Here is a 14,811-nt window from a genome sequence, read left to right as displayed (position 1 = left end):
TTTGCATTAGGTCCTGGCAACCAAAGTATGGCTTGAAATATCCCTATATTCTCCTCTCAGTGATGGGCATAGTTAGTTCATGCGGCCTTTCACCTGCTTGGTGTGAACACATCAATTATCCTGGCTGGATTCCTAAATATCCCCAGAAAGAAGCTGTACTCAGAGAACCAAATGGATTTTCCTCTTCTAGCAGCCTCTGATTCAGTAATCCTAAAAGAGGGTCTGTGAAACATTGTGGTTGAGGCCGTAAACAAAGTCTAGTCTGCAGGAATCCTCTTCAGCAGTGCAAAATGTTTTTGTCTGCACAACTTAGGAAGAGAGTGAGGATAAATAAAAACAAACCTAGAGTAAGCATCCTTTTATATGCCAGTATGAAGCTAAGATAGGGTATTGACTGACCTACTAAGGAAGAAAAAATTAATAACATACATCCACTTCAACACAGCAATTGAAATGTTAAGAGTATCCACCAAAACCATTTCCTAATTATAGAAAACATGTAGTAACAGTTTGGCAAATAGCTGAGTCCCATATGTCAATGCTGCTCAATTAAGCAATTCCTACTGCACTGCTCCGTGGATCCTTGTAACTCATCCCCGAACATCTACGTCGATACGGGCACACTGCAAGGCACACGTGGAGCTGCAAAGGCACCTGAATGGTTAAAAGCCATCTAAAGTCAACTGAGTCTAAGGGCATCTACCGTATTTCTAGCACTGCGTTAAGGATGGCGAACAGCAGGATCCTGTCAGCTCCGCAGCTCCTGTCAGTGACTGGTGGTTTGAATGATTTCCCAACTTCTGTTTGGACCGAAGTCAATGGAGAAAGCGCCGATTTCCGAAGGCAGAGGTCTGCAGGGCACTAACAGTGCCCATGGATGTGAGTCGCTCAATGCTGGTTATGTCACTCTCGCAAGGACCGCCTTGAACAACAATGCAAGCAAGAGCTGCTGAAGGTGCACTTCATTGATGGTTTTGTCCCTGGAATCTCCGTGTGTCTGCAGTGCACGGGCTGGATGCAGCAGCACAGCCGTGAGCAAAGATTTTGTCTATTGGCACAAAGACTCGGTGCAGCTGGTGCGAGCTATAATTTATCAGACAACTTCTACGTCTACCAGGACACTACAAGATAATCATAGAGTAGGCCAAGGGGCAAGGAAGCTGAGAGGCTGCAAAACGAGGCTCTGAAACAGCAGTTGTTTTTCTTCCTATTATTTAAGGGGCCGTAGAACTATAAGAAGTCAAAATCCCACATAAGTAATGGTAACTTTTTTCTTTTAAATATGAATTTTTTACCATTATTTTGAGTGTAAGACAAAAAAAAAAAACAACCAAAACTAGAGAGTTTCCTCTTCTTTAGTGCGAGACACAACCTTCTGGCAGCAATCTTATAATACGGAGATGACCTTTTTTGATGCTTGGCCGAAATCTCTGATCTCATTAAAGGATAATCTAGTTTTTGACTGAAAAGGTAGATTCTCAGCATCATTCTCAGGTTTGTGTTCTGGAGGTCAGTAGCTTATAACTGATGCCATAGACTTCTAAAGTATCCTGCTGATCTGTTACTGCTTTCATTTATAAAAATAGCTTCACCCTGTGAACCACCTACTTAAACATGTTTACTTTTGCTAATCTGCATTTTTAAGTTCCTACAGTGGGCTTTTGAAGCAACATAAACAATGGTATTAAAAGAAATCCTGCTTATCGCAGCCTCCATTTACCTATAGAGACTGCAATGTCACCTAAAAATGTAACTGCTGAAATGAAGTATATATGCCTTGCCAATGTTGACATGATAATAAAATCAATGTTTCTGAATATGACATTATGCTTCTGAGCACACAGAGCACATTAATCTGAGACACATTAGCAGCAAGTGCTCCTGTTATTAATTTATATTTGGCCTTTGGATGATGCCAGATTTAACACTCCCAAGTCCTAAAACTGTCCTCATCTGACACGCTGATATTTGCTGTTTGCCTATACATCTGTAACAGGTGCACCTGCATTGCTAGCACACATTTTACTGTCTTCCCACTGTTATTTGATATGATAGTTATTCCATAACTATAGCCCTAATTTTACAGTAACATTTAGGAGGATAAAGCAGTCACTAAACACAAAAGGCTAATTACTGTGTGTTATTTCACTCCAACAGACCTTTTTTCTCTTAGTTCAGACGCAAACAGTAAATTAGCTTAACTGCACTGATGGTAATGAATCATTATAATTAAGTATAATTCTCCATTAACCTTTTGGCTGTTTTTGTGCCTTTGAAGGTAAATTAAAAAAAAAAAAAAGAAGAAGACTGGACTTATGCCATATTAATTATATTAATGAAAATATAATCTTTGTTTTATTTTTAACAAGTTTTTCCAAGTGTCAAGGGGATGAACTCAGGAAAGAGAGACTTGACAAAATGTGTGTCATGTGGGTTCTCTCTATCAATCTTCACAACCTTACTGTACATCACCTTCATTAAGCTGTGAAGCACTGGGGACGCTGATCAGCTACAGTGATGCAGGCCTTTATTAAACAACACGCCGTCCTGTCATTATGTGAGCGAGAATATAATACATTTAACATTGACAGCAAATATTAATGATTCAAAGAATGAAAGCTGCCTCCAGTGCTTGCTGCCTGCATTATTTTAGCTCAGTATAGGTGATCCCCTGAGCCAAAGCAGCACGCAGACGCTAGTGTTGCTACAGGAAGTGCAATGCAGGAGCACACTGGCAAAATCCTACCCACAGTTAATCTATCCACCACACAATTAACATTAAGATCAAACTCTTTTTTGGTTCTTTTTTTTTTCTCTCCGCACTATGAAAAAGTCATTGACATAAATTATCTATTCTGTTACTAGCTTGAAATTACTGCAGGAACTAGCGATTAAAATAAATCTTCAGTATTTCCTTATAAGCTGGTTCCTCAATCAGTTCCTAGCAGCATTAAGAATAATACACGATGGAAAAATGAAGCTATGGCAGCTGAGACCCCATGCTACAAGCAAGACAACAACCCACAGGATACTCCAGCTACTCAGAAACAATTAGGACTTTGGAGCCAGAAAGTCATCCACTTACTGCCTTGACTCATAATAGCTACAGGACATATGAATTATCCATATCTATTCCACTTTACCAAGAAATCAAAACAAGATAAGACCAATTACAATATGCAAACACAAATCTGTGGATACAATGGCAAGCTGCAAATATTTAAAACATGACAAAATGACTTGAGAATCCACACACATGCTCTGCCAGATAGGAAAAATTTACTGGAGAACATGGAAACGGTTCACTTTAGACGGGTAGCTCAGCTCTCTACAGCATGAACATCTTATTTAAAAAGCATTGCCTGTAACCTGTTTTTCCCTCCCCCATTGCCCAAGGGAAGCATTTTAAGCACTTATTCCAAGCCTGAATCCAGAGGATTAGTTCCTTTGAGCAGGTCTGTATTTGGGATTCCTCTTCATGGGGTCCAAAGAAAGTTTGCCTCGCTTCGCAAGTTGCCCAAACTTTCAGGTAATGGTCCATTTTGCTGAATGCAAATATGCAGAAATCCTCAAACCTCACATTATACTCCAGAGATTACCATGGGGCTGCTTGCCTTTTTTATTTTTTCCTTTATGAATTGTAGCCAGCAGAAGCTGTGGATTTGATGTATTGCCGTCTATTTTTACACAAGCAGCAGCAGCGGCGGCAGCAGCAGCAGTTCACAGTCCTGCATAAACTCTATTCTCATGGTTCATCCTGTTGTCTCTGCTGTACAGTGGGATTTAACCATTTCTTGGACTACTCAGATTGACTGCAAACCCTGCTCTACGGGGCATTAGCTACAGCGTCAGTATTCCAACACCACAAGTAGCAAGGAAACGTCTCCTTCCAGAAATCTCTTTTAAAAGCATCTAAAGCCAAACAACAGGGTATTCACTCCTGTGTGCGTTTGCATTCTGCAGCTGATAAACAAGGAAAAAACCTTTGACAGAGCACAGTGAAACAAGGAATTAAAATATGAATCCATGAGTTAATTAAAACTTTTCTTTTTCTTTAAGAAATATTCATCTTATTCTAAATAAACATGGCATTTTTCCAACCAGGCCACTGAACGCCAATGGAAACGCCACTCCAGACACCGATTCATATCAATATCTTAGAGCATAAATATTGCATATGACAGGAAAGCGAGCCAGAGGCACATGAAAATAGTTTCCAACTGCAGGAGATACTATACTGATGACAGGAGCTCAGCTTTGATTTGCTCAAGGCATCGCAGAGTAACCTTAAAATAGCAAACTTAGCGGAGTTAAGATAAGATAGGGACTTGTTTGCAAAGTGCGCTGCCTCGGCCGTCCTGCCGGTGCCCCGCCGAGCCCACGGCCCCGCCGGCTGCCGGCACCCACGGCCGCCCACGCCGCGCTCTGCTCACCTCGAGATCGCTCCATACAGAGTCCTGGTTGCACATGTCCCACGCCATCCAGCTGCGGAGCGACGGCAGGAAAGCTGGCAAACTACAGTCCAGAGGCAGGCAGGCAGGCAGCAGACACTCATGCAGGCAACGAGACCCTCTCTGAGAGTGAAGCGAAGGCACCTGTCTTACTACTGTTCCCCGTCACATGACAAAGCTATTAAAAAGTAGGCTGGGCTGTCACTCATCCAGCCTTCTGGAGCCGCTGCTCCAGCCCGTGACGTCAGCCAGGGGCAGACCCAGCCTGAAGTGAAGTAAATCTTCGCAAAACCCGCTCAGACCTCGGCGGCCGCGGCAACACGCTGCGATTCAAAGCAGATCTCCACGCCACACCCCCGGAACGCTGCTCCTGCCGTAGCACAGCTCCTATCCCTCCCCATCTCTTTTAATTTCTTAGCTTGCTTCCTTTGTCTTCGCCCCAAAGCCCAGCACACAATAGGCAGAGCTGCGCTTATAAGAAGGAAAAAGTGAAGGGACTCCCAGCCGAGCCACAGCCTGCGTGCTCTGAGCAGCCCGAGCACCTCTCCCGAGCCTGCACCGCTCCCCCGCCTCTGTTGGGAGAGGCTGTCCCAGAGTTCGGCAAAAGTTACACCACCTCCCAACATTTTATTTTTTTGCACTCGAGGATTTTGCACCTCCCCGAGTATTTTGGTTAGCTTATGGTTTCTCATAGACAATTGCAACTCAAGTTAGTTTTTGCACGGTAAATATCTCGGCAACCCCGCCCCCACCACACACCCCCCAGCCCAGCATTTCTCTGACATGGACTCAGCATCTATAAAAAATGTGGCTACAGTTATCTCACCTGCTCCGAGGGGGAAGCCTGATCCTGTTCCCAGATGGATTACAGTACTTGGAGCTGCTCTTTAATCACTGCCCTGTCTCCGTGCATTCCCCACCAAACCATGGCTGTGACAAGGAGCTGCCTCCGTCCTGCCCACCGCCGCCGCGACCCCCGCCCGCCTCTGTGAGCTGCCTCGGGGCGCACTGCTGCACCCGCCCGACCTGAACACAGTGTTTATTCACTGAAAAGAAATTAATTAAAAATCTCTTGTCGTGTGAAAATCCAGACGCACTGCTAACACCTGTCTCCCCGTCAGAGCCCTTCCCAGACAATAGGGGCTGCTGCAGGTGCAACTGGTTTACGATGCTCCTTTGCATTGCGTACACAACAAATTCCATGTATAAAGCTGAACTGTAAATTGTTGTCCAAAATAGGGAAAGAAAACCCAAAAATAAAGGTCTTGTTTAACTATCCCCACCTGCCTGCTTACTGTCTTAAGCTGCAGTTCTTTATATTATCTGGGTGCAAAAATTCTCGTGAAATGTAAATGCTGGCTTCCTTGTGCTGGGCTACCAGTGAAAGTTACAAAACTATAGCTTATCATCCTCCATGCCATGAAATATTCATTTTCATTGTTATTTGCAAACTTGAGTATTCTAAAGACTAAATGAATTCAATTATTATACAAGGCTATGGCAATTTTGCTGAGAGGAAAAAAATAAATAAGAAGTACAATTCTTGAAATAGCCTTTCCCCACAGACACTGGAACCTTCAGAAATGGTAGGAGGTCTCAGATATATTCTTAGCTTATTTATGCTTCCTTGTAATTCATTATTGCCAGTCCTGATAAAATGTACATTTTTCTGAGTTTGTGCTTAAGTTGCAAATCATATCACACTGTCATATTTTCACCAAGCACTGATGACAAAAATGGCATTGTTTTTACTTTACTTAATTAAAATAAAAAACACCAAAGCAAAATACCAAATAACTAAAGAAATCCTTTCTTACAAATAATTAAATTAACGGTATTGCTTTGCTCTTAAAACCAAACTAATTTCCTTCCCAATTATATGCTGATTTAATGATAAAACTGCAGTAAATTATTAAGATCTGTGGCAAAGGTGAGTACCTCTACCCCCTGAACAGTCAACTGTGAAATAATACTGGGCACCTGCCTGCCTGGAGTACAGTTGGTTCTTATTAATTATTATCTGTGGATCCATGGTTGGTGGAATCCTCTCCTTCAATACCTACTTATAATTGTGTTCATTGACTGTGCCGAATCCATCATCTGGGTTTGTTTTTTTTTTTTAGGTTTCATTCACACCTTTTATAGAAATGTATTTACACTGGAACATTTCATATTGCTGTTTTGGATATTGTGACCTGCTCATGTTGTTTCTATTTTCTACATTTCCACTTGAATGCTTTCCCTTCAAATTAGCAAGTTAACTGATAAATATAAACTGTGACCTTAGTGGTGCTCTCACCATACAAGCTTTAGAGATTAAAGAACTTTTCTAGTGCACTATAGATGGAGCAACCAAAAGTAATAATTACAGAGCCCCAGAGCTTTTCTATGGCCCTGTCCACAAAGCTTGAACTTTGCTGGCAGTTCCAGTGTTACCTGGAAGAGACACAAAGCAAAACTCCAACTTAAAAAGACTGAGATTTCAACAAGGGTTCCACATTGCTTGGGAAGAATTTTATTTATTTTTAACTGCAGTGTGTAACCCCAGCCATAGTATAAACTTACCCGCTAGGATCTTTTTTCCCCATGTTTTACTGTGGGTTTTGAGCACAGTGCCCCAAGGAGGAGAAAAGCAAGGAAGACAGCTGCAGTGGTGGTGTAGTTTGGAAGCACACAGCCTCCACATATGCAAATGAAGCCTGTGAAACCCAGCCAGCACCTAAGCTGCTTCCTCAAAGGAAACCTTGTCTTCTGAACATTCCCTAGAAGCTTTAGCAATGCTCTTCCCTCTGTTTTGACAACACTAAAGAATTGCACAAGCATCTTTTGTGGGGCAATATCTGAGCGCATACACACACGATATTTGGTTCCATAACAAACATACAAAGAAACCCTCCTTCAGCTGACAAAGTCTGCAGGTCTGTTGGACACAAACTGCCCTGGTGAAATGTCCTTTATCAGACCACCTCTTCACACACTGCATTTCCCCTGTTTTCAGGTTAGTCTTTACCAGGTCTCAGCAATCCCCAAATTTTGCCTTTTCTTCTTTAAGGGCCATGATTCAAGAAAGTTCTGGTAAGCCTTCCAACAACATTTGGGCACTAATTCCCAAATTCTGATACGTTTCTAACAGGACTGGAAGGTATGGCTGCCTGCAACAACAGGAAATACAAATCAAAGACCAAAACCTTCAAGCCCTCTGTCCTTGACTTTTTCCTAGATTCAGCAATCATTTTATCCTCCTCTTTCACCCACATTTTTTAGCTATGGGTCAGGTTTTTATTCCCTGTAATTTAGGTTTCTCAAAGAAGTTACTGATTTTGGAGACCTTGTGACCAAAAATTAGTCCCTTAATTATGGCACTGAGGAAGAAATATTTTCTTTCCTTGCCCCCAAGACTATGGTATTCACTGATTTTTGGATAAGTTTACTACTTTCCTAGGGGAGTAAGGAAAAGCAAACTTGTACATAAAAATAGTCCTGGAGTTTCAGACAGATGAGGTTGGCAAATCAGTTCTCACACCAACTCAACCCTTTCTGCTCAACTCTCCAAGAGTTACAGCAAAAGTTCAGCCAATGCTGTATACAAAAGAGCAAATTGCACTCCAAAGATATGTTGGTGTGAATGGTGTTCTATATAAAGTATGTGTACTCTATTAATTTTTTATTAAAAATCTTCCTTCTGTGCATCTTTACTCTTATTTTTTGCGCAGTCCTGTATTTGTTCTCCAGTCCATTGTCTCTGTTCCACTTCTATCCTATTTATTTGGTCTTTTTTCCCTCCTTTCTTATCTTCTTTTCCTTATTTATCCAGTTCATCCTACCCAGAATACTCCCTCAATAGCATAAGCCAGTGAATCAAACTCCTTGAACTTCTGGGTTCATTGATGCAGTAATTCTACACTGGAATAAAGCCATCTGCCCTCTCTAGTTTTGTTAGGGCAGTTACGATCTGGGGGTTTTTTAACAGAGAAAACCAGGATAGGTCTCTGTACAAGCTCTCTGAAAAACTCAAGGGCCAAGTTAATTCCTGGCCCAGCTCTGGGTCATGGACTGCTGTCTGAGGAGCTGTATATTCGAGAGTCCAAAATAACTTTCTCCGAACAGCAATGCGTTACTGACATTACTGACACCAGGCTGAATTCTGCCACACCTGCCTCCACAGACTGAGGGCTCAAATAAAGAGCACTGAATGCCAGGGGAAATCACTTGCTTGTTCATGTGGTTGGACCTGACTATGACTATTTACTATCAGTGCAGATTACCTGATTATCAGCGTTAACCAGGCTTGCAGACATGCGGCTCTTTGTAACTGGGAGTTTGTACTGAAACCTTCCAGCAGTGTTCAAGTGAAGCAGGAGGATCACAGGCACCCAATACAAGAAAATTTATAATTCTTCTTATACCTCCCTGAACATCAGTCTCTTTATAAGCATGTTTCACTTACTCATTATAAACAAGAAAAACTAACCCGCTCCAGCTGATTACGTAAAAAATATATTTGTCACTTGTTTCCCTCCAACATTTGAAGCATTCTCCAGAACCCTCATTTGCTATGATTTGCAGGAAAATCCAGCTTGTGAGGCTTGCTAAAAGGAATATGAACAATGTCTTTCACTTGGGTGTTCCTGTTTTTCAGAAGGGCTGATCTGTAAAAGAGTATCTACCTTTAAATTTATGACCTCTATATGTTTGAGAAACGGAGCCATGTAAACACATCCGTTTCCTGGGGAGGCTGTGCTGCTGTCTGAGCACAGACACCCAGGCAAGCCAAGGAGACAGATTCCAGTTTTGCACTGTCTTGCAGGTTGGCAGAGCAGGCAGGACCACATCAAAATCGCAGACCGTTGCAGATCTTCATCATCTCTCCTTTACTCACCTCACTGCTGATATTTCCTTGGAACAAAAGAAGTCATAAAGTTCTTATTATTCCCTTATCCTTCCATACATTCAAGTCTCTGGGAAGTGACCAAAACCTGCTCATATCTGATATTATCAGACCAAAGAACTGGTTTTAGACATTCCTGTTCAGGGCTCTGGAACATCTGCCCCCACTCAGAAGTTGTGCCCTTCCTCTCCTGCCTTGCAGGGATTCTCGTGCCCTTCCGACAACTGGCAATTTTCTTCCTCAGCTTCAGCCACACAGGGGAAGCTTCAGGAACACCCCTTGTATTTGGAACACTCTGCAGAGCTCTGGAACACCCCACCCAGACCTTTTTCATTACACATATTATCAGCCACCTGGCACCCTTTCCCCTGAGCACCAAGAGAATTACCCTGGAGCTCTTCTTCCCTGACTTGTTCATAGAATGCCAATCTAGTTTTTACTGACTTTTTCTGAGAGGGAGCTGGAGAGGATGATTCTATAAACAACCACCAAGGATTTGTTATCTTAGGGTACAGAAAAGATTCCTTGGTTCAACCAATAAGGAAGTTCATGGAAGCTACCAGCCTGCAAAACTACCAGCCTCCACTGAGGTGGCCACCCAGCTGTCACATTGCATTTGGGGTTTGCTTTGCCATCTGGCCACTTAGGCACCCAGACAGGGCCTCCCAGCCTGAAGGGGAGCTGTGATGCCCTGGCTGCCACAGCAGTGCAGAGAGGTTAGTGTGCTCTGCCACACTGAGACTCACAGTAGCTAGAGGAAGGAAAAAAATCTCTCATTTTCATAACATAGGCTATCTCCCCTCTAAAATGGCTGGTAAGGCAACTGCAGTGGAGCACACAAGGCTGCAGCACAACACTGGAGAGAACAGTAACCTTTAAATACTCTAAAATCAAATCTTGTTTTACACAAAACCGCTGTGGTAAAGTCGATGTGAATGAAGCACCTTTGAGTGAAGGAACAGAGGGAAAGGCAGTGGACAGTTTTAGTGCCTCCTAGCAATTCTTTTTAATAAACTAGAGATGACAGACAGCCTTACCAACACATCTCTCATCTTCAAATATGACTTTCTTCAGACAGAGCTCAGTGGAACTGAGTCAGCCTTTTTTCTTGGGCCTAGCTCTTGGCATTTTTCATATTAAAACAAAGTCTAATGCAGAAATAATTCTGGACTGTAGTAGTCTGATGGGATTTCAGTAGTACAGGCCACAGATTTGCTCTGCAACAATTTTGGGCAAACAAAATAAAATTAAGATATCCCACAAAACACCTAGTGTGTGGGATTTTTTTAAATACACTTACAGATGAAGTTACCTGTTATAGGGTTATGCCTGCCTGTGGAAGAGTGTGAGCCTTTGTGGAAATTCCTATCAGTGGAGAGCATAGCTCTACTCATGCACCAGCCAGCACTTACTGCATGGCCTCTGAAGCTGCCAGGCTTCAGCCAAGGTCCCCTTCCCAGGTCCCCACAGCCCCTGCACCCCATTTTCCTCAGTCAGCCAAGGACAAGCCAAGCAGAGATGGCATCACCTCGTTGCAACACCCCACAGTCTCATGCAGACCAGGCTTCTGAAGGATCAGCTTTGCCTGACCTCTTAACTTGTAGTTCCTGCCAGCCAAAATTGAGCCCTGGAGTTATTTTTAGCCAGAACCCTTCATGAATTGCAGTTAACTTGCAATATGCAAACTAGTGACTACTGCTAGAAGAATCCCTATGGGTTTCATGGTTCCACTCACTTCTCAAAAGCCCAATTAATAATTTTTCTTGGAGCTGCAATATTAATCTAAAAAAGTTGCACAAATGGCAGGAGATGTCATCCTCCCTCCATCCCCAGTTCAGATAACTGAAATAAAGGAAGATAAGCATTTAGCCCAGGGCTTATTAGCTATACAAAGTGCAGCTGTAAACCTTTAGAGGCTGACCCTCCTCCAGCGATGCTTTTGACAAGAAATTTGTCAGTACTTTCACCTCTGACTCAGGGCCAAACATGCCAGTGCAGAGATGGAATGAGAGAAATAGCCACAGAAAGGTATAGGTGAGTTACTATTTTATTTTAATTTAATTTTATTCTATCCAAATCACTTGCCTCAATACCTGTATGAGAAAATGCAGTAAAGTAAAAGGGGGGGTTAAAGTAGCTGGAAGGGGTGACTGCTCTAAATCCTTTGGAAGGGAATGGAAATCTTTAAATGGATTTAGGCAGGCTTTGAATCAGACCTTATCACAGATGGTGGGACCAAGACAGTTCAAAGAGGAAACTCCTCCACCTTTTTTTTTTTTTTAATTTTCATACTATTCAGGCTTCCCTAACTTTCCCCTGTGAATACAACAGGAATAAAGCACATAGATTGCATCAGCTATCACCATGTTAGACATCTTTGTTCCCAAGAAATTTAGTATTTGCTGAACATCTTTGCCCTGGGACACTGATTATATATTATTTTGTGAGGGGGTACCAGGAAGATTCATGCTTCCTCCCCAAAAGAGCTATAACTGTACTTTCATTACTTCATGTCTATCAACAAATAAGGCAAGTTTGCTACTTCTATGTTTGTCACAAATGGATCTCTACCATTGTAAAACTCCCCAACAATCTGGCTCAATTAAACACTATTTGTTGTTTCTGCTCTTTTGAACTCCACATGTGGAAGTGCAAGTCAGGGCAATGCATTTAACCAAAAGCATTGAAAGGACTGTGTAGGATTCACACTGAAACAGAGACTTCATCAGAGTCCACCATTCCCTTCTGCCCACTGCAGCCTCCCCCTTCTCTCTGAGAAACAAAGAACCAAGTAAAAACAGGAAACTGTCAGAATGGAAGATTATTTTAATTTCTGTTGCAAGTTGTTATGTAAAAAAAGACTTCTGATAAAAGAGCAAACCCACACCAAAGAGCACTTCATCACAATATTATTACCAATTTATTGAACCAAGATTGCACAGACTGGAGAAATGAGTGCGACACATCCCCAGGGGTTTTCTGGAGGTAGACCTCCAGCTGTTTCATTCTCACATGAACTCTGGTTTACAGGGACATGGAAAAATATTTGCACTTCAGATCAATGCAGCACAATTTTATATTGTTTGCAGGTTTTCTTTAAGGAAGGGTAGAAGCATGCACAGCAAGCTGGAGATGTACACTTTGGGAGATAGGGCTAACCATCTTCCAGGGACAGTGGGGGAAAACACATGGTAGTTGTTAATTTATATCCTGGACAATGCTGTAAATCGAAGCATCGCTGACAATTCCTGCCCAGTAAACATGCTCAATTTCATCTCCCGTAAAAAGGCGAGCAGGCACTAAATAGCAACACATTTTGATTTTCATTTAGCCACTTTAATGATAGGTGATGTTAGTGGAAAAGATCATTTATCTTCAGATTTACTTTATATGAGATAAAAGGCCTTGCCAATTTTTTAAAATTCATTTACACAAGTGAATAAATCTTCCCAAACAATAAGTAGGAAAGTCATATTTCTTTAACTTTGCTAAAATCTGAAAATGCTGATCTTGGAGTGAAATAGACAGCACTGGCATTTTAATCAAGAACATAAAGACTCCTCTTCTAAACAAGAAGCACAGCTATACTTCAGAAAAAAATCTCTGATTCAGAGGACAGCCTTTTTTAATGCATTTTGTCAAAAATCTCTGATAAATCAGGAGAGTGCAATTTTTATGTCCTCTTCATTTTTAGATCAGTTCCAATGTGAAGGCTACCTAAAAATAGACAGAACCTAACCTTTCAAATATCTATACTGCTGCATACCACGAACACAAGCTTTCAGTGCCTCTCATGGCTTTCAGGAGCCTTGTGCTGTGCCTGTCTTCTCCTCTAGCACATTATCCCATGTTGCCTACTGCACCCAGGCATGAGACAAGCTGCAAGTTGCAATGTGCAGTGCACTGCAATATGTGGTATGCAACCATTTGAGACACACAAGCAGAAAGATCATGGAAACCAGCCTCCCCTTTTGGCTATTGGATTTTTGCCACAAAAAGGACACTGACAACATTGAACCTAGGAAGTGGGGATGTGAAAATGAAGCTGTGCCGGCTGCCCCGGCAGCTCTGTTCAGAAAGCACAGGCTGTCTGGTTTGCAGAACACCACTCTTAAAAATATGAAAGGGAACAATAAGCTCTTTTATTGTTTTCTACAGTGCTTGCAGACACAGTTCTACCCATCTAAAGAAGAGATTTTGCAACAGTGCACTGAAGTGAGTGACTGGTGTAGAATTACAAGAAAAAAGAATACTCGGTAACTATTTCTTTGCATTACACTTTCAAAACTGTGATTCTGCTTGGCCTTAACAGCATAGGTCAAATTCATCCCAAGCACAATCCCAGCAATTTCAAGTCAGTGGTACCTGAAAAATCAATAGCATTTAAGTTGATGAAGTTATATCAAGGGGAATTTTGGCCCAGGCTGTACAAATACTTACTTTTATTGTATATATTCTTCACTTGGTATTATGCTATATTTCACTGTTCTCTAATGGTAAACACTTTACTGAGCAGGTCCTAAAGCCACACTAGGAGCTGGAAAAGGAGAAAGCTGTACTAAAATCCAGTTGTGGGGCTGCCCTGGAGGCTTTGAGTGACTATGACTTTTGCTTACATGAAATAGAAAATCACCCTTGTACCAGTTGTTAGCTAGCTACTCCTAGCAGGAACGAGCTCGTAAGGACTTGCTTTTCTTTGTTTACTGTCATGCTCTGCCCTGATGGAGTCAGAAGTTTGTCAAGGCATTTTACTCTGTCAAAAAATGAATAAAATAACTTAGACTGATAAAATAATGAAATAAAGCAGCATCAGACTAAAGGAATTCCTTCAAAGAATTTTGGATGGAAAATGTCTTACCTGCTGACAGGAAGGCAAGAATAGCAAACAAAGGCATAGGAATAAAAGCTATTCAATAAAATATCGATTTCATTATCACCACCTATTCAACTTAATTTTCTTGGCATCCATATCCCTAATGCAGGTTTGTGATAGATCGTACAATCACTTTTTAATTAAGCCCTACTGTGCCTTGTATTAAGAACAAGACAGTATACATTATGGCACAATATATCTACCAAAATATTTAATGCTCATCCTTTTCATTTTGGTATTTAAAAGTTGTTCTCTTAGGAGGTGGTATCAGTATTTAACAACATTCTTGACAGTAAGTATAAAAACAAAAAGCTTCATACTTAATCTAGCCATGTCAAAACTGAAACTCCTTAAAATAATTGCTTTCTGAATATATCGTATTTCTATTGCATTATTTTATTATTTCTCAGCTTTCAACATCTTAAGATGCAAAACTTGTTCCTTCTACATACTGATGAGATGGGAAGTGGCACAAGGATAGAAAATTCACATTTGACCAGTTGAATGGTACATGAAACAGATGCTATAATATTACAAGAGATATTTAATGAGAAGCTGTAAAAGACTGGCAGCTTTCTGGGTTGGTAGTATTTTTTGTT

The 14,811-nt window shown here is 41.5% G+C and overlaps 1 protein-coding gene across 3 annotated transcripts in view; it reads right to left on the bottom strand.

Moving 5' to 3' along the window:
- PPARGC1A (PPARG coactivator 1 alpha) overlaps positions 1-14,811 on the bottom strand; it is a 367,272-nt gene that overhangs the window by 64,303 nt on the left and 288,158 nt on the right. Inside the window, exon 1 of one of the 3 annotated variants that reach the window (XM_066548545.1) lies at positions 4,434-4,515. The exons of the other annotated variants lie outside the window; for them this stretch is intronic. Within the exon in view, the coding sequence (XP_066404642.1) occupies positions 4,434-4,481 (48 nt within the window). The 5' untranslated portion in view covers positions 4,482-4,515. Of the gene's footprint in view, positions 1-4,433; positions 4,516-14,811 lie in introns of those variants that run through there. 3 annotated transcript variants of the gene reach the window in all.

Source organism: Molothrus aeneus, chromosome 4 (assembly GCF_037042795.1).
Source record: "Molothrus aeneus isolate 106 chromosome 4, BPBGC_Maene_1.0, whole genome shotgun sequence".
In the NCBI taxonomy this organism is placed as follows: domain Eukaryota; kingdom Metazoa; phylum Chordata; class Aves; order Passeriformes; family Icteridae; genus Molothrus; species Molothrus aeneus.
The sequence above is the reverse complement of the archived record's forward strand: the minus strand, read 5'-3'. Positions and strand labels throughout refer to the sequence as shown.